General features: G+C 34.4%; 2 protein-coding genes across 7 annotated transcripts in view; one reads left to right on the top strand and one right to left on the bottom strand.

The window, feature by feature from the left end:
* The window catches only part of LOC135116596 (activated Cdc42 kinase-like), a 48396-nt gene extending 37721 nt beyond the window's left edge, over window positions 1-10675 (bottom strand). For all 4 annotated transcript variants that reach the window (XM_064036252.1, XM_064036254.1, XM_064036259.1 and 1 more), the window contains exons 1-10: window positions 10486-10675; window positions 10309-10393; window positions 9665-9845; window positions 8991-9164; window positions 8071-8220; window positions 7510-7658; window positions 6087-6227; window positions 4483-4642; window positions 3283-3414; window positions 1676-1773 (exon numbers count right to left, since the gene is read on the bottom strand). In XM_064036252.1, the coding sequence (XP_063892322.1) occupies window positions 1676-1773; window positions 3283-3414; window positions 4483-4642; window positions 6087-6227; window positions 7510-7658; window positions 8071-8220; window positions 8991-9164; window positions 9665-9845; window positions 10309-10393; window positions 10486-10489 (1274 nt within the window). In that variant the 5' untranslated portion in view covers window positions 10490-10675. The remainder of the gene's footprint in view (window positions 1-1675; window positions 1774-3282; window positions 3415-4482; window positions 4643-6086; window positions 6228-7509; window positions 7659-8070; window positions 8221-8990; window positions 9165-9664; window positions 9846-10308; window positions 10394-10485) is intronic.
* A 1173-nt stretch (window positions 10676-11848) lies between these two features.
* Window positions 11849-22584, top strand: part of LOC135117304 (neurocalcin homolog) — a 108699-nt gene continuing 97963 nt past the window's right edge. Inside the window, exon 1 of one of the 3 annotated variants that reach the window (XM_064036242.1) lies at window positions 11849-12030. The gene's annotated coding sequence lies outside the window, so the exon portion shown is untranslated. Of the gene's footprint in view, window positions 12035-22584 lie in introns of all 3 variants that reach the window. The other 2 variants (XM_064036244.1, XM_064036241.1) reach the window with 2 other exon arrangements.

Raw genomic sequence — 22584 nt, 5'->3', positions numbered from 1 at the left:
TTGTGTCACTTAAATACAGGAAGCCAGACATTTTAAATTCTTTTACTAATCAATTTTGAATCACTGTAGCAGATAAAACATTCTATAGAAATAATTAATAGCAATTCCACTTGGGTCGATCGTAAGTAGATCGTTTACAAACGGGTTTTGCTTTAGAGACCCTTGAAAATCAATACATTACTTCTTTACTAATTAATATTGAAGAATATTTCTACAGTCTTTCTAAGTGCAAGTCTAATTCGGTTGAGGAGGTCAGACAGGTATTCGCTTCTTGTAAAGCACTGGCACTCAGCTGCATCCGGTTAGAGTGGAAGCCGACCCCAACATAGTTGGGAAAAGGCTGGGCAGATTACATATATTAGAATATTTGAGTCAAATATCCATACATTCAAATAAAACTACTTTTACGGATTTTGTCCCGGTTATATTAACGGATACTTTACAACGTTCTTGGGTCACGGGCAGACTAATATTAACGAAACGTCGCGATTAAATAATATTGATATAACCGCGATAAAATTCGTAAAAGTAGTTTTACTTAAATGTCTAATATTCGCGTAAGTGTCAGAAATCAAATAACCGTACATCAAGCTATTATTAAAATAATAAAAACCTCGCATTTAGCTGGGCAAATGCTATATGCAAAAAATCGCTATTGTATTATATTTACTTTGCTTTCGTATCGCTAAAAACTATGAACAATTACCAAGCTATAAAACATAAATTATATGAACATTGTGAGTAGACATTTTGTGAAATAATCAGATTTTTATAGATTAAACTTGCGTTATTATTTTTTACCCTGGCTGATTTGATAGTATTCATTTCTAGCTGTTTCTAGCGATTTCAACCGTGTCTTCTGGGAACTAGTTATATTACCCAAGGATAGTGTAGCTTCCCAACAGTGAAATAATGTTTCAAATCGGTCCAGTAGTTTTGTAGTTTTTAGTGCACAAACAAACAAACGAACAAACAGATGTTTCCTCTTTATTAAATTAATAGAGAAATATAGATTTTGGTATTCTATTCTCTCTTTGTACCTTACATTTAATTTATTACACAAACGCAAAAGCTCACGGTAATCGGTTACATCATATTATGCTATGCTATGGGCATGATATATGGAGAAATAAGAATCTTATTGTGGAAGGTCTTGAGCATGAATGTGGACGACCAAAGAAATGGTGGATGGATTGTGTGAAAGATGATATTGCTGGAAAGAGTATTGTATGAAAGAAAAGGACATACAGCACCGAAAATAAAATAATAAATTGGCAATAAGAGCAGAGAAATGATAAATCGCAAGAGCTTGTAACACAACAAAAGAAAATAAAACAAAGTGAGAGACTTACGACTAAACATCATCGTCTGAGCCTTTTTCCCAACTACGTTGGGGTCGGCTTCCAGTCTAACCAGATTCAGCTGAGTACCAGTGCTTTACAAGAAGCGACTGCCTATCTGACCTCCTCAACCCAGTTACCCGGGCAACCCGATACCCCTTGGTTAGACTGGTGTCAGACTTATTGGCCTCTGACTACACGTAACGACTGCCAAGGATGTTCAATGACAGCCGGGATCTACAGTTTAATGTGCCATCCGAAACACAGTTATTGTCTAAGATATACTTAGAAAGTACAACTAAACATTCATAATTAAGTCTGAATAATTAACTTACTCTTTTCCTAATACTGTAATGATTTGTCCGGCTTTGTACTCGAGGAAGGTGTTTCTTCTGGCATCTTCTGGCTTCTGGAAGTTAACTGTCGCTTCCACCTATAAAAAAGAAAACAGTTTCATACATTTTTGATCTTTCAAAGCATGTTATCTTACTTATAAGGGACTTACCTACTTTATATCTATAATATAAAAATGAATCGCAAAATGTGTTGGTAACCGTATAACTCAATAATGCCTGGAGCAATTTGGCTAATTTTTTTTTGTTGTGTTTGGTATTGTCAGAATGTTCTTATGAAAAAAAATAGGGTAAAGTAGAGAAGTCAGTTGACGGGAGCGAAGCCGCGGGTAAACGCTAGTTTTTATATATTTATGTATTTCCGTGTTTTGTTTGGAATAAACTTAAACTGAAACAGTATCCAGTGGTTTCCATTCGTATAAATAACATAGCTATGAGTGACGCCTAACGTGTATAGGCTCCCCTAAGGCTTAAATTTTTGACTACTTATTACAATAACAGTAACTATTGGATTTGGTCATTACTGACAATAATGTGTTATTTTGATTATTTTAAAGTTTAAATGCGATTGTTATTACGATAATCATTCTTGGATTATTAAAAAACTTTGCAATGTAACAGTCTTGTAAGATTTAGTTACATACATTAAAAAAAGCTAAATTTTAATAATTTTGTATCAAGTAAACTAGTACTTTAAAATTAGTACGGACACTAAACGTCACGCAAGCGCGCCCTCTGGTGGCGTTTCCGGTGAAACAACAATTTGGCGCGCTTGGCGGAGTCGTGGCGGTCAGCGCGGCGTCCGCGGAGCTCAGTCTTGGTCGAGACTTCGTCGAGTCTTCATGGAGTTGTCGCATTACTGCCTTTCGTTACGAGTAGTGCACCTAGTGTTATTGCCTAGCGTTATACTACCTAAACTTATTGTAAAGTGTCTTGTGATTTTTGTATTGTAATGGTTCTTCTAACCTAACAGACAGACATGTGTTGCTGGAAATTTTGTCCCGCCACTTCTTCTCCCCAGCCAAAACACATAGGAAGTGGCGAAGGGCGGGCGTTTTGGGGACTGTCTTTTGTTCTGACTAATTTGAATAAACGTTTTTGAGTTTTTTAAGTTATCTCTTTGCTCTATTACCCTAGCTAATGTCAAACGATAATGCCATCCTGATGTCGCTCCGACATGTATAACTAGCTTCCGCCCGCAGCTTCGCTCGCGTAAAGTTCGGTTATATCGCGTTTCCAAGAGAATTCTTTAAATTGCGGGATAAAAACTATCCTCGCATCCCTACTAATATTATAAATGCGAAAGAAAACGTCTGTCTGTCTGTTACTCTTTCACGTCTAAACCACTGAACTGATTTTAATAAAATTTGGCACAAAGATAAAATTGACCTTAAGAAAAAACATTAGATAGTTTATATCCCAAACTTTAAACACAATATAACCGAACTCTACGCAAGCGAAGCCACGAGCGAAAACTAGTTTATAATATTAGTAGGAATAACATCCATTAATTAATGAAGAAATACTGCTATCCCGTACAAATCCGAAACAGATCGCTAGTTTAAAAAAATAATATAAACATTACATACCTGTTCAGGTCTTATGCTCCGTAACTTTGGAGCCAAATCCTTAAACTTGGGTCTATTGTTGAAGTCATGAGCCCAACACTCCAGCATAGTAGTGTAGTAGGCTTCAGGACAACATTCCGGTCGCTCCAATCTCTGGAAATTTTAGAATATATTGTTAAATAAGATTAAATTAAAATTAGTAATAGTACAGTATAGTGTAGTCTTTCTGTCTGTCTGTCTTTTCTTCACGCCTAAACTACTGAACCGATTTGTGTGAAATTTGGCACAGACATAGTTTGGAACTTGAGAAAGGACATAGAAAAGATTTAAGTACAAAAAATATAAAAATAAAAACTAGCTAAGTGCGAGTCGGACTGCGCACAAAGTATTCCGTACCAGAGCAAAAATGAGCAAAAAAATCATGTTTGTTGTATGGGAGCCCCTCAAAATATCTATTTTATTCTAGTTTTCAGTAATTGTTGTTATAGCGGCAACAGAAATACGTCATCTGTGAAAATTTCAACTCTCTAACTATCACGGTTCATGAGATACACCCTGGTGACAGACGGACGGACAGAGGAGCGAACATAATAGGCTCCGTTTTACCCTTTGGGTACGAAACCCTAAAAATAAATCAGTTTAATTGCTTGTTTGTTTGCACCGTAGTTTCTGAAACTATCTCAACCGGTTTGAAGAATTCTTTCACTATTGGAAAACTTCAAGCTACACTATCGTCGAGAAACATCTCTACTAATATTATAAAGCTAAAGAGTTTGCTTGCTTGAAGGCGCTAATCTCAGGAACTACTGGTCTGATTTGAAAAAATATTTCGCTATTAGATAGCCCACCACGCACGGCCTACGAATGTCACAGAAGTTAAGCGATTTATGAGATTAAATTCATTATTATCGTAGCTTTATGCCGAACGCGTCAGCAAAGTCAGCCTACTTTGCTAGTAATAAATCTCCAACCATTCTCCATCATCCTCCGAGCCCTTTTCCCAACTATGTTGGAGTCGGCTTCCAGTCTAACTGGATGTAGCTTTACAAGGAACGACTGCCTATCTGAACTCTTCAACCTAGTTCCCCGGGCAACCCAATACCCCTTGGTTAGACTAGTGTCAGACTTACTGGCTTCTGACTACCCGTAAAGACTCTTATCATTTTTATAGATAATAAATCTCCAACTAGTCTATCAAGCCAAAATAACAAACAAAAGTACCTGAAAGTTAGGAGCATCAATGGCTTCTAAGATCTGCTGTCCAGAGAACGCGGCCCAGGGTTGGAAGCCATACGTGAACATCTCCCAGAGACATACGCCAAACGCCCAAACGTCACTTGCTGATGTAAACCGGAGAAATAGTATGCATTCTGGCGCACACCTGAAAAGTTTAGGTTAACAATGTTACTTTCAAAAATCACAGGAAAAGAAGGCACTATATTGTAGTTCTGCCAATCTACACTAATTAAATATAATAAACAGGATTTATTTGTTTGTACTGGACCGATTTGAAAAACTGTTTCACTGTTGGAAAGTTACACTATCCCCATGCGTAACATATACTACATGTTTATGGGTACGGGCAGTAGTTCCCACGGGATGTAAGTGAAACTGCGGAAAACAAGTATTAAAAAATTCGCCTCTTTTATAATATGTTGGTGTGTATGTTTATTTATCTTTAACGTTAAAACTGCAGGATGGATTTTGATGAGAAGTGGCAATAATATAGCTTACATATATTAGAATAACATTTTAGGCTACTTATTATAAATATTGAATTCCTTCGAGTCGCGGATGAAACCGTGTACGGAACAAAAGGCCTATGACGGAACACGACGGGTTTTAGTCAGTAAGAGTCTGACACTCCCTCACCGCTGCTAACCCACAGCGGGAGGGGGCATTTGATGATTTTTAGCATCGCTAAAAAAAAGCCAGTAAGATCATATGCAGGAGTAACTTCTTCAGATTGCAGTATAAAGCGTCATAATAAAAATACTGACACTAATCATAGTTTGTTAACAATATAAAGGAGATAAGGAAGACGCAGCAATTACTTGATACATAATTTAATCATCATATTTTATGACACTTCCTTTATTTCATACGGAAATTACTGCAATCGTTATATTAATTCTCTCTGGACTATAAATACAGTAATATAATATGTACTTGGAGCTTATTATAAAGTCATCATCAACTTGATTTCATATTATAATGACTGCTGTATACAAGATGAGTTAATAAAGATGTTGTTTTTATGACATTCTAACTGGTAGTATTATGACATTGATTAGTTCACATTAAACTAATTTGAGTGATTATAGTACCTTGCATAAGTGGTAGGTACATAATGATGTAAATTGAGAATAGAATTTTTATCATAACGTCTTTGGGGGTATTGTTAATAGAATTGGAATATTAATATACATTTTTGAGATTCCCTATCTATTGTTTTTGTGTAATTTTCTATTGTTTACACACAGTACAGTTTGGATTTTGCTTATAGTTTTGTTTTGTTTATTTATATTAATTGAATGGCAATTCCCAAATAGCATGGTGTTTAAGATACCGGATTTTTCAAATAATTTTCATACTTATCTACTCTAATTCGTCTGTCGCTGTTTTAGGCCAAATATTCTGAACCTTATACTGAATTTAAATGAAATTTGGTAGACAGCTAGATACACAGGATAGAGCCTTACAAAGAATATGGATTACGTAGCCCACTTTTTATCCAGGTGTAGGATGTAGTCCCCTCGAGCCGCGAGTGGAATTGCGGGGATCAACTCTTTCCTTATAGTTTTATTAATATGCTTTAAACTTACCATGCCACAGGTAGCTTCAGATTCACATTGTAATTCGTTTGATAGTAATCTTTTCCGACGCCCAAAGCGCGGGACAGCCCGAAATCAGATATTTTCACTCTATCCTTGCTAAATACTAAAATATTCCTTGCTGCTAGGTCCCTGGAAATTACAACAAAATACAATTAGACAATAATATAAAAGTAATTTAAATAAATATCCTTCCTTTCACTGTAGAGTTCCTTTCACACATTATTTCACAATAATGCTTTATGTTGTCAGAATTGATGGCAATTCTGATTCATGGCTAATATATAAGCCAGACCATAGGTCTTGCTACCGGGGATGCTCAATTGTTCGGGTAAGTAGGCGCTGCCCTTGTAGATGAAAGGTCCCAGAAGGAACCGGTAGGTTTTAGACAGCAAGAGCCTGATACTCGATCTAGACCCACAGTGGGAGGGGTCATCTGATGATTTCCCATCACAGAAAAATACATAAATAGGTCTTGTTTAACTGCTTGAATGCCGCTAATTACTGAACAATAGAAAATCAATTGAGTCTAGCGTTGATCCGCGCGCCGGCATACTAGGGGTTAAAGTTGACTAAATGCTTAACTGTGTCTAGTTACAAAGTAGCGAAGTATTTATAACAAATAATACTATTACGATGTTAAATATTTTTCATATCATTGTGAAAATCTTGTAAATAAATACTTTTGAAGCATGTTTACAAAGAAGTATTGGCTTATCAAGATCATCTATAGATGCACCTAGTGCATTCTACATTTCAATCCCTTTGTATTATATATGTACATTTTCAAACTTATCTCAAACATTGTTTGGATCAACTATGTTTTGAAAAACAACATTAGTGTTACAAAAAGGAATACTAAGGAATATTCTATTGTATGCAACATTACAGTAATGCATTTATCTATACCTACTGATCTACAAAACAACTGAATCTTTCATAGGAATACTAAGGTTCAAAACGCAGTGTGGTCTATTGTATGCACAAATATATACATACCTACACAATGTATTTATCTTACTGATCGACAAAACAAGAAGTAAGAACTCGCCAATCTTTCATATAGGAATCTTTCATATCCGATGGACTTAGGATATCACCTGTTCTTGTCCCATTATTTTTAATACTCATTCTACTATTCGGGATGGAGAGAAATTTAACAAATCAAAGCCATATAAGTCGCATGCCATACTCTCGAATTATGAGTTTGAACAAACACAGCATAGTTTTATACACCTTTTTTCTATATATGAAAGAAAGCCGCGTTAGCTACACTATATATAGTATAGGACTTAGGAGACAGCTTCGACCTACGGGAAGGACATAGGATAGTTTTTGTCACCATGCAGCAATTTTCTCGGGAAGCAGGTTGAAACGCGAAGCTAATAAAACATATGAAGAAGATTTCACATACCTATGTATCAGTCTTTTGCTTTCTAGATAAGTCATGCCATCACAGATTTGTTCCGCAAACTCGCAGAGGTTGGGCACCGGGAAGTTTTGCCGCAGTGACACCTCACGAAGACACTCTAACAACGACCGGAGAGGTGCTAGCTCGGTCACCTGGAACACAATTGAAGAACTCCTTACTTATGTGTAATCTACCCTATTGTTGTAAGTGTGAAAGTAACATTATCTGTATAGCACTAGCTTATGCAAGTTGTAAGAGTTACAATACATGGACTACTTTAATTAAAAGGGTAGATTACCCTTGAGTTTGTTTATAGGAAATACTAGCTAGATTAAGGAAAGTGTTTTAACAAATACAAATATGATTAATTCTTTAAAACGATTCTAGAAATCCAATGTAATTTTCAAAATTGATGGTCATTTACAAAATCGTCATCGTTATTCAAAACACTGAACTGATACTCAACCGCATACATTCCAAGGTGTTTGGTGTTGGCAAATCTTGATGACTTCAATAGGATTCTTCCTAGAAAATATAAAAGTGACATTTTCTATGTAAACTCACCAGCATTAAAGAGTCCATATGTAACACAACGCCATACAAACGCACAATATTCGGGTGCTCTATACTGTGCATCACGGCAGCCTCCTTCAAGAACTCTGTCGAATTTGACGTCATTCGCTCATGACCTAGGCACTTTATTGCTACTTGCAGCTGGAATTTTAAAACAAACCATGTTAATGATGTCCTCCTAGCCGATTATCGGTTACAGCTGCTGTTCTCATGTAAGGAGCTTAACCAACTGCGCAGGACATATTATAGTGCACAAGCATTTGCGCAGACACAGGTGCACTCACTGTTCCTTCACTCTCATAGGCCGATGGGACGGCAATCCGACACCACCGGAGAGAGATCAGTCGCATGACCGACATTTACGTGCTCTCTGGTGCACGGGTGTATCGATCACCAACTTCCAGGCTCCGGGCTGCATTGTGAAAGTCTTTAAAACCCACAAAGCGATTTCGGCCCGACTCGGGAATCGAACCCGAGACAGCTAGACCAACGAAGCAGTTAAACCATGTTAATACATGATTATTATCTGCCTGCCTTTATCCCAATTTTATTTTTGATTGGCATAGTATGTTTTCGCCTTCCATTTCCTTTTCAAAGTCAAACTTTTATATGCCATTTTATTACAACATAACTACAATTTTCAATACATTCGTAAAATAATTGCACTTCCACTTAATGCACTCTAGTGCATATACGCCGCTGTCTAAGCCCTGACCTCAAAATGACCTTGTAGAATATTTGCATTGATAAAAATGACAGGAACGATCCACTCAGGACCCTACATGAATACATGAATGTCATATGATGGTCGCGACTGATAGCAATTGCAATACATGCAAACAACCGTGCACTTTTTGTGCTAATACTGTACGTAATGCATTAAACATGTGAAAATATTATTTGGTTCTTACTCTTTGATTTCCCGTGGTCCATGTACCTTGTTGTACCACGCCAAACTGTCCCATACCAAGCTCCTTGTTTATAGTAATATCTTCTATAGAAATTATGTGTTTTGTAGGCACTTTGACGTTGTTCTCGAAGAATGGTTGGGCTTCTAACTGTATTGATGAATGGCCATGTATGTTCTGAAATGTGTGTAAATAAGCTTTATAAACTGCTAAACTCTATTGAGTTTGAGCGTAAGTTATGTACCTCCTACATTGAGTATTTTGTATGTAAGTTGTATAGTTGCTAAAAATATTATTGGGCACCAATGATTCAATAGAGGTGAAAGAAAGCATTGAGGTGAAAGACAACATTCAATTCAAGGTGAAAGAAAACATTTTGAGGAAACCTTAACATGCCTAACAATGCTTATTCCTCCTTTGATGTGAAGCCTGTGCCCATTAGGGTTACAATTGAAAATACTGATAAAGATTTCATTCATAAATACTATACAGAAATGTACCTAAATCAAAATAAAAGGTTTTAAAATTGTAATCAAATAATATAGTGTAATCTATCCATTTCAGTTTGGCTGACCAAGCTTCATGTGCATTCATTAAAATGAATAGTAGGCAGAAACTAATACTACTACTTACTATGTAGAAATATATCAATGTTTGTGTATTACATAAGTCCTTACCTGATCACTTTTTTTGTTAGGTTTAAGCATTTTTCGTATCTTTGATATGTAGGGGTTGGGAAAATATTTTGAGTAGATCTTCTTATAGCGCCTCTGCTCCGGTCTTGATAGGCCAATTTGTACTAAATCTTCAGTTAATACAAACTTAAGTTGTGATACTTTTGTTACTTTTAATATATCCCTGGAAAAAAAGATATGAATGCTGTATTTCATAGGTTCTCTACATAATGTTGCTGGCTAGCTGGCAATCATGTTTGAGAGCATAGATTCTGATAGTTTCAGTTAAAACTTGTGTGGTTTTATGTCACAAAACTGCTCAATGGGCCTACAGTAGTAAGTCAACCACAAATAGCAGTATTCAAGACTTGGAGCAGTTTTAATTCAAGAAATTGGTAGTTACATTAAATTCGCTTCTGAGCTTACATAGAGCAATGCAAGATATAAACTTTTTAGTGGCTCAGCATAAAAAAAATATGAACTAAACACTCGCAAAGGCAGGTAACCTTAAACAGCCGAAAACTACGGCCGAAACTCTATACGGACTCAGTGAAAGGTAAGCAAGCCACTTGATTATATTTTAACAACACGCAAAGTACTCGAAGGTTTTATAAACAAAACGGACGCATAAAGTTGTTTATATTTACCTAAACAATTCATAATACTGCTGAAGTTCTGCTTCTTCTAAGAAATCATTTAGATTTTTACGATCTTCGAATACAGTGGCAGACTCTGGAAAAAAAACACCAAACCAGTACATAAGTATTTTGAAGTCAAAAGTTGTAATAATAACATAAACTGGCAGTTTTGTGAACAAGACTCACCCATGATGTCGTCGGCGAAACTATGTAAAAGGCTAAACAAACTGTTTAAAACTAAAAATAAATAAAAAAACTAACAATGTGCAAGCGTAACATACAACTTCACAGTATTAGAGCCCAACAGCCCAACACAAATAATGACAGTGTGTTAAACATTTTATCACGTCAATCTACACAAAACTTCTTTAAACAATAAAAAAGTTTCGAAGTAATATAAATACTAATCGACTAAAGTCACATCTGTAATTCAATCATCATGATGTATTTTGTATTTGATTTATAATCAAACCGTAATTTATCTTGAACTCAGACTTTCAAAATGTTAATAAAAATATATTTCACTGCTAATTTTCTTAATTTATTTTAAATACTTTTATTGCGGACCTACGTATTGCAGATCTCAAGGTAAATATATTATTCTAATTATTTTGTTAAAGGATCTGTAAGTATTTTTTTTTTATTTATGGGTAAAAACTGATGATTATGACTGTAGAACTAAATATTTATATTTATGATTTGTCAATTTCACAAATTTTACTAATACTAAAACTGCTTTACATTGTAATGTATCAAGTAATAATTTTGCAGAAAGACTTGTGAAATTAATGCAGAGTCAAAAAATATAAAAGTATTTGGTTTTAAATCAGAACTATATCATTGTATTTCATTAAAAATTATATTTCGAATTTTAGAATAAGTAGAAATCGATTTCAAGAAAGTTAAGCTTAGTCGATTATCACCTTAGTAAATTCTACCCAGCACTTAGTAGTGACAGCTATTTTAAGTGAATTGCCAGTGTACATATTAACTCCTATATTGTAAATATTTCAGATAATACTAATCTCGATCTGAATGCGGCATTGAAATGTCAATTTCTATTTTTGAAAGAAGAGTTGAATGATTTCAAAAAGGCACAATTTTAAAACTGGTGGTTTGCTACTAACATATTGCAAAGCAAAGGACTTCAATGTGTTCTTTCATATAACTTTGAACTAAACCAAATATGTCATTCGGTATTCATTGTTTAGATCAAAGAACTGAGTGACCAATAAGGTTATTTGTATTTAAACCAACGTCGTTAATTTTTGTTTTTAGAAAACCAATGACTGAAACAATGAGGTGGTCTAATTTTCACACGAACAATTAAGATCTTCGCTTGAATTTCAGAATCAGCACGTCAAGGAGAATAGTCCAACGTCAACGATCTAAATTAAAAACTTGTTTGACAAATTGAGCATGAAATAATTTGAAAGTATTTGTCATAGATGTTTGGGAATTTTTTACTTGTATCTTTATTAGTCCCGGAAAAATCCATCTCATCGAAAATAATTTATTTAAAAGAATATAGTAGTTTTTTTCTGTAATACGGCAACCCTGTCACCTACTTTGCAAATATGGCGTAGAGTTGTACAAAATGCAGTGGGAGATATTTGATAAACTTGTCAATTCTGAATTTTAATAAAAAGACATGTATCTAGGATAAGACTATTGCAATCGACTATAGTGTGCTAGACGAGTATTAAGAGTGAAATGTGAATTTTACGCAATGTAGGTACACTACCAAGATAATCTTTGATTATATATATGTCTAGATGGAGTGTCACCATACAATTCCAACATAGAAGCAGAGACAAAATTGTTATGCATGTGTGCGTGTAGGTGTCATTTTACACTGCGCGTTGACGTAAATAATGATACCAGCTTCTACGATTCTCCCATAAATAATGAAAAAAAAAATAGACTAATTAAATAAGTTTGTATACATAGTGTTATTCGGTTTAACTATAACTTTATAGAAAATTGAACCTTGCTTGGCACTGCTCCTTTTGTAAGTCTTCGGCGCCCTATCTTGTCGACAGTACTCATGTCCTTGCTGCGGAAGTGATCGGAACACACTACGGTATTTTTTGTTGGTGTCCACATCGCATCTCCGCGGCTTTTTTTAATGCGGTCTATCCACTGACTCCTAACAATAGGATTACTTGGAATTCTAAAAAAATGATGTTACGTTGATGACCATAATTTACTAATCAAATAATAGTAGATAATATTTTGGAGAATCAGAAAATCTCTATCCTAGCAATAAAAATAGAAATTATACCTATTTTTTTTTTCACAATGCTTAAAAAAATATCCTTTGTACATAACATAAACACGTGAAGTTGGGAAAATGAAAAACAGAAACTGGCAACACTGATACAATATGGCGTGATTTAGTAAACATAATTACAAAAAACAAATATTAATTTTCTAGGTCACTTAGCCGATGATAGGTGATGTTATTGGCACTTTTTAGCCTTTCTTTATAATTCCGGCAGACTTTAATTGCACATGTCGTCATTTTACCTCTGTAATTTGTATTTTAGTTAGCGCGCGTAATACGTTTTGACAGTTAAGCGGCACGATCTGTTCTGATTGACGGGAAAGCTCATGTCGATGAACAGTACATTGACATTTTTTTCCACGCTTGCGCGCACTCGACGCTACATCTAGACATATATATAATCAAAGCAAGATAATATTCTAATTTGAAAATAAGTTAGGAGTTTCATGTCTTATCGCTGGGCCGTCCAGTCGTTTGTTTTTAGTAAAACGATCTTTTGTTTACGTGTTACAGTTTGTCGTTTGTCTCGCGACTTTCAGCCTATTGCTTGTTCTAATAAATAATACTTGGTGCAGTTTTGTCAAGTCAGGTTTTTGATAACAATCTGCTAGGGACAGAATATACAACAAACGTTTTAATTTTCTATCATTATATTGTAATATTGCTATATTGTTATCTAATTGTATTAGGATTTAAACATGTTTGATTATAAACGGTTTAGTTAGCATTTAGGAATGTTTGTTATTTAGTTTTTAAGTGTGTTATGGACTTTAAGTTATGATGATGAAGAAGAAGGTGCATCGAGGAGGTGTGATGGCTGTGGGCAGAATGCTGGCTTCTTTACAGGTGAGTGTTTTCATTGTTTTCTTTAAACCTAGATTTTATTGATGAACCCTTTTGATATGCCAAAACTGTTTGTTGTGATGTATATTTTCCTTCACTCAACTTAGGGTCATTTATAAGCTTCAAAAGTCAGGACTGCAAGATAATTATTATAATTTTCAAGCAGATATAATCTTCTACCTATAACAATACAAAAAAAATACAGTCTTCATACAATAAAACTTTAATTAGACATAACAATGATAAAATAAGAAGCTATAAAAATTAACTTGTAACGAATGTCTCTGTGACAACGTTTTCAATGGAGCCTCTAATTGAGGCGGTCATACAATTGTTATGTAAATGCGACATCAGTTATAAATTGAACAAAAGGTGGAACAATTATCTTCCATTACAACTGTAATCAGGAAACATTATGTATCAGTCTTTGAGATGACTTGTGATTATAGAGAAATATCTTGTATAATATTTGAATACTTCAACCATTAAATCTAATATGAACTCATTTATATTTCGCCATATGTTAAAATGAGTACCTCTATGCTCTATTTTACATAAAGTCTCTTTACTTACACACTTGAGTAACTTACCACACAATTTTATGCTAATTTAGGTTTGTCCTGATAGCATAACATGTTCAAAGTAAGCCAAAAACAGCACTTTTAGAACATCAAAATTACATGATACAACCCCCAAAATGCCTACCCTTTACCAATATATATTGGGAAGACGATGTGGTGCAACAAACTTCCCAGCAACACATTATGATACCCTAATTATGGATATTTTTTTCTGATTGTAATTCCTGCCTTAAATTGGTGATTAATCCACCTTAAAATTGATGAGATTACTACTTTCTTTAAATGATTCATGTATTTGGTAATCCAATGTTCAATATCATTTTAACTCTTGATCCTAGTGCCCACTCTTACAAAGAACATCTTTGAGAGCTGTGAGCTAATTTAATGCAATTGGTTTATTTCCTGTATGGTATCATGTGCAGCATTATTTGCATCCAAATTGAGATACAAATGCTCAGTATTGTCCATTCTATTTCTTAAAGATACATTCAGAAAGAGAATGTTGACCCGTCTAAAATGAGGGTCATAATTTATCTGCAAATAATTCTTTAGCTTACATCATGTGGAAATAATTTTTATATACCTAAAAATCTATTGTAGGTACCACTTGTTAGTACAGCCTGTTGAAATCTAGTACTGGTCATAGGTCTCTCCCAAGTGGCTCTTCAAGATACCCATTAGTTCAATCCAATGATTTTATAATAGTAAATACAAAAGACCAACTTCAACATACCAAAAATAATCCTTTTCTTATTTCTATAAACTAGAACCTCATTAAAAAGGCTGTTTACATTCCACCTAGTTTTTTCACAATCTTTTTATTTGATTGAGGTAAAGGATTCACCAGTCTATTCAGCCTTTGCTTGCCCAACATTTTATTATGGTTGCCATACAAATAAATTTAATTATGAAAAATGAATGGAATGCCCTGTATTTGAGAACTGGGTTAAACCTGCATTCAAATGTTTTTTTCTTCATTTTAAGCCCACAACTCAGTGTACAAAAAGCCTGGATAACTTCTAAATATTCCCCTTGCCTGGCTTGCCTCCCTTTATAAATAATTTGTGGTCAGATTGAGACCAGTTATCCTCATTTTTTAATATTTCTACTGCATTTTTATCTCCCTAAATAAATACCCAAGGAAAATAGCCACATTTGTTTCAAACAGGAATTTTAACAGTGTGAAAAGGAAAGGTTACCAAAAGGACAATAAATACAAAATACACACATCTTTATTATTTATTCAAAAGCAATAAAGTATTTTTTTACTTGTTGATTAATAAGGAAGCCAAATAAATAATAATATGTGCATCATTTAATTATAATTTTATTTTTTTACAACTTTAATGTGTTGCAATTTCTCAGAAATGGACTGTGCCATTTCTGAGACCAACCCAACCAAAAAAGTGTTGTTTTATACCCCTTAGATTATATTACTTGTCATATAATTAATAAAGCTGGTTTTCGCAATACCTATTCTAACATTTATTGATAAATTGATGTTTTGAATGTGAACAACTAACATCAAACCTTCTGAGAATATGTACAATTCTTAGAATCCCGAAAGTCCCCTGTAGCAAAATAAGAGGTATTTCATAAATTGCATTTTTTTATTACCATACCTTTTTGAATCACTATTTTCTGAATATTATGTCATCATCTGCCGCAAGCATTAAAATTTCGTTTCGTTAAAATATCTCAGCATTTCTGTCACCAAAAGTATTTTTTCAGTGCAAGCAACAAATTAATTTATACATTGTAACTGCAGCTTTTCCTTGTTCAAAATTAAATCGCCTTTTTTATTATCTAAAGTAGTAAAGAATATATTTATGTATGGTAACAAAATTATGAGGAAAACTAACGCTGTTACGCGGGGTGATTAGATTACATGCGACCAACGATCATACGACCCACTTATGCCGGTATAGGGTGACTAGGGAAAAGGCTTGTAAAAGCTTCTCTGGGGGAGATTTTGTTCGCATAAATATGTTTATGTAATTAATTAATTTTAACACGTTTGGGAAATAAAGACCATGTATCAATGTGTGGGCCTCATTTTCGGCTTGCTTCATGAAACGATGTAAGTTTGTCGTTTCAAGTTGTGGTTTTCCTGTAAATACTCTCCGAATTCAAACATAACAAGAATTGAAGTAAAATTATGAATTACAATGTATGAGTTTGTGAGTTTAATCTCTGCTGCTGAAACTTTACAAAGAAACAATGACGGGATGACAGTCCGATTGACTTCCACTGTTGGATTATATAAAGCAAAAACTAATACCCCTAACTTTCGATAACATTGTTCTTTGTTCTATCTGAACAATCTACTGTTTATTTAACTCTACACACACTGCGTCACGGGATCTTGTTAGACGGACGTATTGCTTCCAAGTACCATTTAAAGTATAGAATAAATATTTCAATATCAAATTAGTATATTATTTCTTTTAATCCCATACCTCCTATAGGTTATGGGCCCAGTGCGAAAAAGGACTTTTAGTAGTGAGAACATTCAGTAGTGCGTAGTGACAGTAAAGTGCATAGTTGTAAATAAAAATAAAGTTGTGACAATGGAAAAAGTGAAAAGAAACATTAAGCCTTTTAATGGAGAAAAGTACAGTGTATGGAAATTTAGAATTCGTACACTGCTTTCAGAGTTAAACTTGCTCAGTGTTATTGACGAAGAAATTCCTGGAACGCGATCCGCTGAGTGGGAAAAGAATAATAAGGCAGCCAAAAGTATTATAGTCGAATATTTGGCGGACTCATATCTTAATTATATTAATGAAAATGGGACTGCTCAAGCAGTTTTAAACATTTTGACGCGATCTATGAAAGGAAAAGTGTAGCAACTCAATTAGCGCTGAGAAAACAATTATTGGGATTAAAATTAAAAGCCGATATACCCTTGATCAAACACTTCTCAACATTTGACGATCTGCTGACAGAATTATCAGCTGCTGGAGCTAAATTAGAGGAAACGGACAAAGTAGCTCATTTATTACTTACTCTCCCGAATACATATGATGGCGTTATCACTGCAATTGAGACACTATCTGAAGAAAATATCACTCTCGGTTTTGTAAAACTAGACTATTAGATCACGAAGTAAAATTAAAAACGAGAGTCGTGATACCAGTTTAAAGATACTCCATGTTGAAGAAAAATATAATAAAACAGATACAATCGCACAAAACAAAACTATTTGAAGAATACAACATTCAAGAAAACAAACAAACAAAAATTTGTGAAATGTCATTACTGTGGACGCAAAGGACACAAGAAACAGGATTGTTTCTATTTCAAAAGACAGACAAATATACAAAACAATGCCCCAGAAAGGACAAGACAAGTCCAAACTATTGCCCTGCAAGAGGGAACGACCTCGAATTCTTCTTTTTCAGGATTTGCGTTCATGACAAGCGCATACCATTATGAAAAAGACCACTCGACAATTAAATTCCTATTAGATTCAGGAGCGTCTGATCACATCACAAATAGAGATGATCTCTTCACATCGTTTGAATGTTTAAATCCTCCTTTAAAAATTTCAGTAGCTAAAAACAATACATTTATTTCAGCAACTAAAAGGGGAAACATAAATCTTATCAGTCAAACAGGAGTGCAAGGAATACTTACAAATGTATTGTTCTGTGCCGAAGTACCATATAATTTAATATCGGTATCAAAGATGCAGCAAGCAGGATTCACCATAATATTTGATGACAAAGGCACACAAATTACAAAGGAAGGTAAAATCATCATGAAAGGTAAGACATTGAATAATCTTATAGTTCTAGAGTTTAAAATACCAGTAATAAAGGGGAATCCGCTTCCCAAGCATGTTATGTTAATGAAAATAAATATGAATTATGGCATCAACGCCTAGGACATATAAGTAAAACTAAATTCCTGCAGTTAAAATGTCATAATATGATTGATGACTTAGATGAAATAAATACCGTAACTCCAAATGATAAGTTGTGTGAAGCATGCATAAATGGGAAGCAGACTCGCCTGCCTTTTAATAAAGTTAAAGACAAAAGTTACATTAAACGCCCTCTGTTTATTGTGCATTCAGATGTTTGTGGTCCTATAACACCTCCAACAATAGATAACAGAAATTATTTTGTTTTATTTGTTGATGAATACACACATTATTGTGTGGTGTATATGTTAACTTACAAATCAGAAGTGTTTACAGCTTTTAAAGACTATGTCGCTAAAAGTGAGGCTAAATTCAATTTCAAAGTAGTAAATCTTTATAGTGATAACGGTGGTGAATACTTATCCACCGAAATGAAAAACTACTGTAGAGAAAGAGGCATAAGCTATCATTTAACAGTTCCTAGGACCCCACAGTTAAATGGTGTTGCAGAACGTATGGTTCGCACAATAACAGAAAAAGCTCGTGCTATGTTAAATGGCACTAAAGCATCAAAACGTTTTTGGGGAAATGCAGTTTTAACTGCAGTTTATTTAATAAATATTACGCCTACGAAAGCTTTAAGTCAATCAAAGACACCATACGAGATGTGGCATGATAGGAAACCAAGCGTTAAAAATCTCAGAGTTTTCGGTTCAACTGTATATGTTCATAATAAAACCAGTAAAAACAAATTTGACAATAGGTCGTGGAAAGGAATACTGGTAGGTTATGAACCCAATGGTTATAAAGTTTGGAATACAGAATTCGAAAAATATGAAACTGTAAGGGACGTTGTAATTGATGAGACTAATTTTATCGAATCTAGGCCTTCATTACGACCTGAACGGAGTAATAATACATATTCCCAAGACGAAACTGATAATGACTCCGTAACAAAATCAGTGTCTTATAAGTCTCATAGTTCTGGCCCTAAATCAGATAGCTCTCAATCTGATGAATGCAGTACAAGTAAAATTCGAAAAATCGGTAGTCATGAAATACCGAATGAACCTGAAAATGAATCTGAGAGTAGTTTGAAACACAAAAATCAGGATAAACCTGATGAATTTTTAAATTTACGAAGAAGTGAAAGACTGAAAACATGTTCGCGTAAATCATATAATGAAAATGACTATGATGTCTATAGTGCGTTATCCATCACAAGTAATATACCAAAATCATTAAATGAAATTAAATCTCTGAACGATAGGAATCAGTGGGAAAAAGCAGTCAGAGAAGAACTCAATTCTCTTAAGAAAAATAATACATGGACATTAGTACCAAAACCATTAAATAAAAATATTGTAGACTGTAAATGGATATTCACTATTAAAAATGACGTTTCAGGTCAACCTTCAAGATATAAGGCACGTCTTGTCGCTAGAGGTTTCAGTCAAGAATATCTTAGTGATTATAATGAAACATTTGCACCAGTTGCTAGAATAGCAAGCTTTAGATTCTTAATTAGCTACGCAAATCAATATAATTTACTGATTCATCATATGGATGTAAAACAGCATTTCTAAATGGTACACTAAAGGAAGAAATCTACATGAAAGTTCCTGAAGGTGTAAAATGTAAAGATAATTACGTATGCAAATTAAACAAAGCTCTTTATGGCTTAAAACAATCAGCTAGATGTTGGTACGAAACATTTGAACAATGTCTCAAAGAAATAGGTTTTCAGAACTCCCCAGTAGATAGGTGTATATATATGAAAGGTAAAGGAGACATTTCTAAAATATTTACGTAATCTTGTACGTCGATGATTTAGTTATAGCATGTGCAGATTTGCAAACAATGAATAATTTCAAAGCATATTTAATGACTAAATTCGAAATGACCGACTTACACGATATCAAATTATTTTGGGCATTAAAATAGAGAGACACCATGATAAAATTACTTTAGACCAAAGTGCTTACATTAAAACCGTTTTGAATAAATTTAATATGAGTGATTGCAATCCTATAAACACACCGATGGAGCTTAAATTAAACTATGAAGCTCTTAACGCTGATAAGAAGTGTGACGCACCATGCCGTCACCTGATCGGTTGTTTAATGTACATTATACTTTGTACGCGTCCGGACTTAAGTACATGCGTAAATATTTTAAGTCGGTACACAAATAAGAACAATAAAGAATTGTGGTTATGCTTAAAGCGAGTTTTAAGATATATCAAAGGCACAATTGATTTGAAGTTAACATATACAAGAAATAATTACAATAACATCCTAAGTGGATATGTCGACTCAGATTGGGGTGGCCACGATTGTAATGATAAGAAAAGCACTACTGGATATGTGTTTAAATTATTTGATCAAAATACAATTACATGGTGTACAAAGAGACAAACATCAGTAGCGGTCTCGTCTACTGAATCCGAATATATGGCTTTATATGAAGCTGTTAAAGAAGCATTATGGCTTAAGTCTCTGGCAGAAAGCATAAACTTAAAATTAATAAGCCCATTATTTTATATGAAGATAATAACGGATGTATTAGCATAGCTAATAATCCAACAAGTCATAAAAGGTCCAAACACATAGATATAAAATATCATTTCTCTAGAGAACAAGTTGAGAAAAATGTAATAAAATTAAATTATATTTCCACAGGTAACCAGTTGGCAGACTTGTTGACAAAACCTTTACCAGTCGTGTCTTTTATAAGACTGAGAAAAGGATTGGGTATAGAATAAGTTTTAATTTAAGTACAATTTCATTATGAAATGGTCTGATCAGGTTTTTCTGGTTTTCCTGATCCTGTGCAGCAAATGTTGGACCATTATTGTACAGTTGTCCCAGACCTTACTTGGAAGTATAATATGTTACGTCGTATTTATAAGTTGGTATTCACTTTGTAATGTTGAATTGTAGACTAGATACTGTATAGTAAACTAACGAATGACTAAAAGTTAGGGATTAATTTTTGAGGGGGCGTGTTGGATTATATAAAGCAAAAACTAATACCCCTAACTTTCGATAACATTGTTCTTTGTTCTATCTGAACAATCTACTGTTTATTTAACTCTACACACACTGCGTCACGGGATCTTGTTAGACGGACGTATTGCTTCCAAGTACCATTTAAAGTATAGAATAAATATTTCAATATCAAATTAGTATATTATTTCTTTTAATCCCATACCTCCTATATCCACCAAGTCTATTCAAGTTTCAACCAACTTTTTCTAGCGTACAACTGTAGATTGAACGTCTTAACAAACATGCAATATTTGACTGTTACGTACAAGTAATAAACAGCTAGCAAAACTGTTTATTGTTCGAGCTATTCTCAAATATGAATTTTGAATTTTAACACAATTGCGAAAACTAGTTGAACATTTCTGTTACTTGTTAATAAAGACGTATAACGGGCAGAACTATCCTGTCTCAAAGGAACTTATTACGAGTAGTTATGTATCTGCAGCCGGGAATCAGCGAGTTGTTTTCAAAGACAAGGGAATCTTTCTGTTCCTTCCTTTGGGCCGGCCCTGAGAGGGAAGCTATTGTAATAGTCCCGCTCCGATGGCTGCCGTTATTCTTTTCCTCCACTTTTCAATATACCCCGGCTTTATGTCTGTTTGTCAATGGCACACCATAAATATTAATCAAGAACAGATCAGTTTTATTTTAACCTAAACCAACTTTTGACATCTGTCATGTTTTGGTTTGCCTTTAGATACATCACTTTATTTGGCACAATAACGTCTGTTAATGTAGTACAGTTCTGCCATTATCATTATAGCTGTAAGCATTTGCGCATAACGTTCGTGCATATTACAAAATTACGTCATAATCTCGGTATTAGTTCAACGATCCACTTATCAGTTTGAGCTCCGTAACCCGGGGCAACGGCTATGCTACAGGGCCTTTTCACATTCGCCGATACGGCATCCAACCGACGCAGCTGGCGATCGCTAAGCTCCTATGTACTACGAACTCGTCTATTCATTCGTAATTACTGCAATTTGTACTCCAGTAATACTAAATAGAAATACTCAGGTTCTAAATTGATTCTCAGAAATGATACCTTATTTATTGAAGCAGTAATGCGTATTCAAATGGCACTTTTATAAATACATTTTACAAAGATAGAAATATGATCGCAGGAACGCCCACACACTGCATCTATCATTTATATAAATAAACGAAGAATAAGATTGCATTGAGAAGACGCCCACAATGTTTTCAATTTATGAAAAACTTGTACGTACGTAGAAAACGTTCGCTCGGAATGCTTGCATTTAATCTGTAGATATGTAAAGTTAACCTTTTGTAGGAAATTGGATCGAATGCAAACATTAGAGTGCATGCAAGCGCTTACATTTAAACGCTCGCATCAAACATCTGAGGGGTAACGAGGTTCGGGTGCCGAGGCTAGTCCGAGGGTTCCGTCACCCACAGCACACAGATCGTGTTTGTCACTGTTTGCCGAGAGCTTACTCCAACTCGCAGTGTCCTCACTCGCCAACGATATTTATTCTGCCTAACCTAGTTATCTAGCACTAGATGCTACTATAAAAACACAGTGCTTAAGGTTATGGCGTGCCCTACTTACAATAATGACCATAAGCACCTTTTGCCTAAAAATCTTCCATCAAAACTCCGGAAAAAATTACCGTTTTCCTTGCTACGTGG

Source organism: Helicoverpa armigera, chromosome 1 (assembly GCF_030705265.1).
Source record: "Helicoverpa armigera isolate CAAS_96S chromosome 1, ASM3070526v1, whole genome shotgun sequence".
In the NCBI taxonomy this organism is placed as follows: Eukaryota; Metazoa; Arthropoda; class Insecta; order Lepidoptera; family Noctuidae; genus Helicoverpa; species Helicoverpa armigera.
This window is presented reverse-complemented; position numbering and strand designations above follow the sequence as displayed.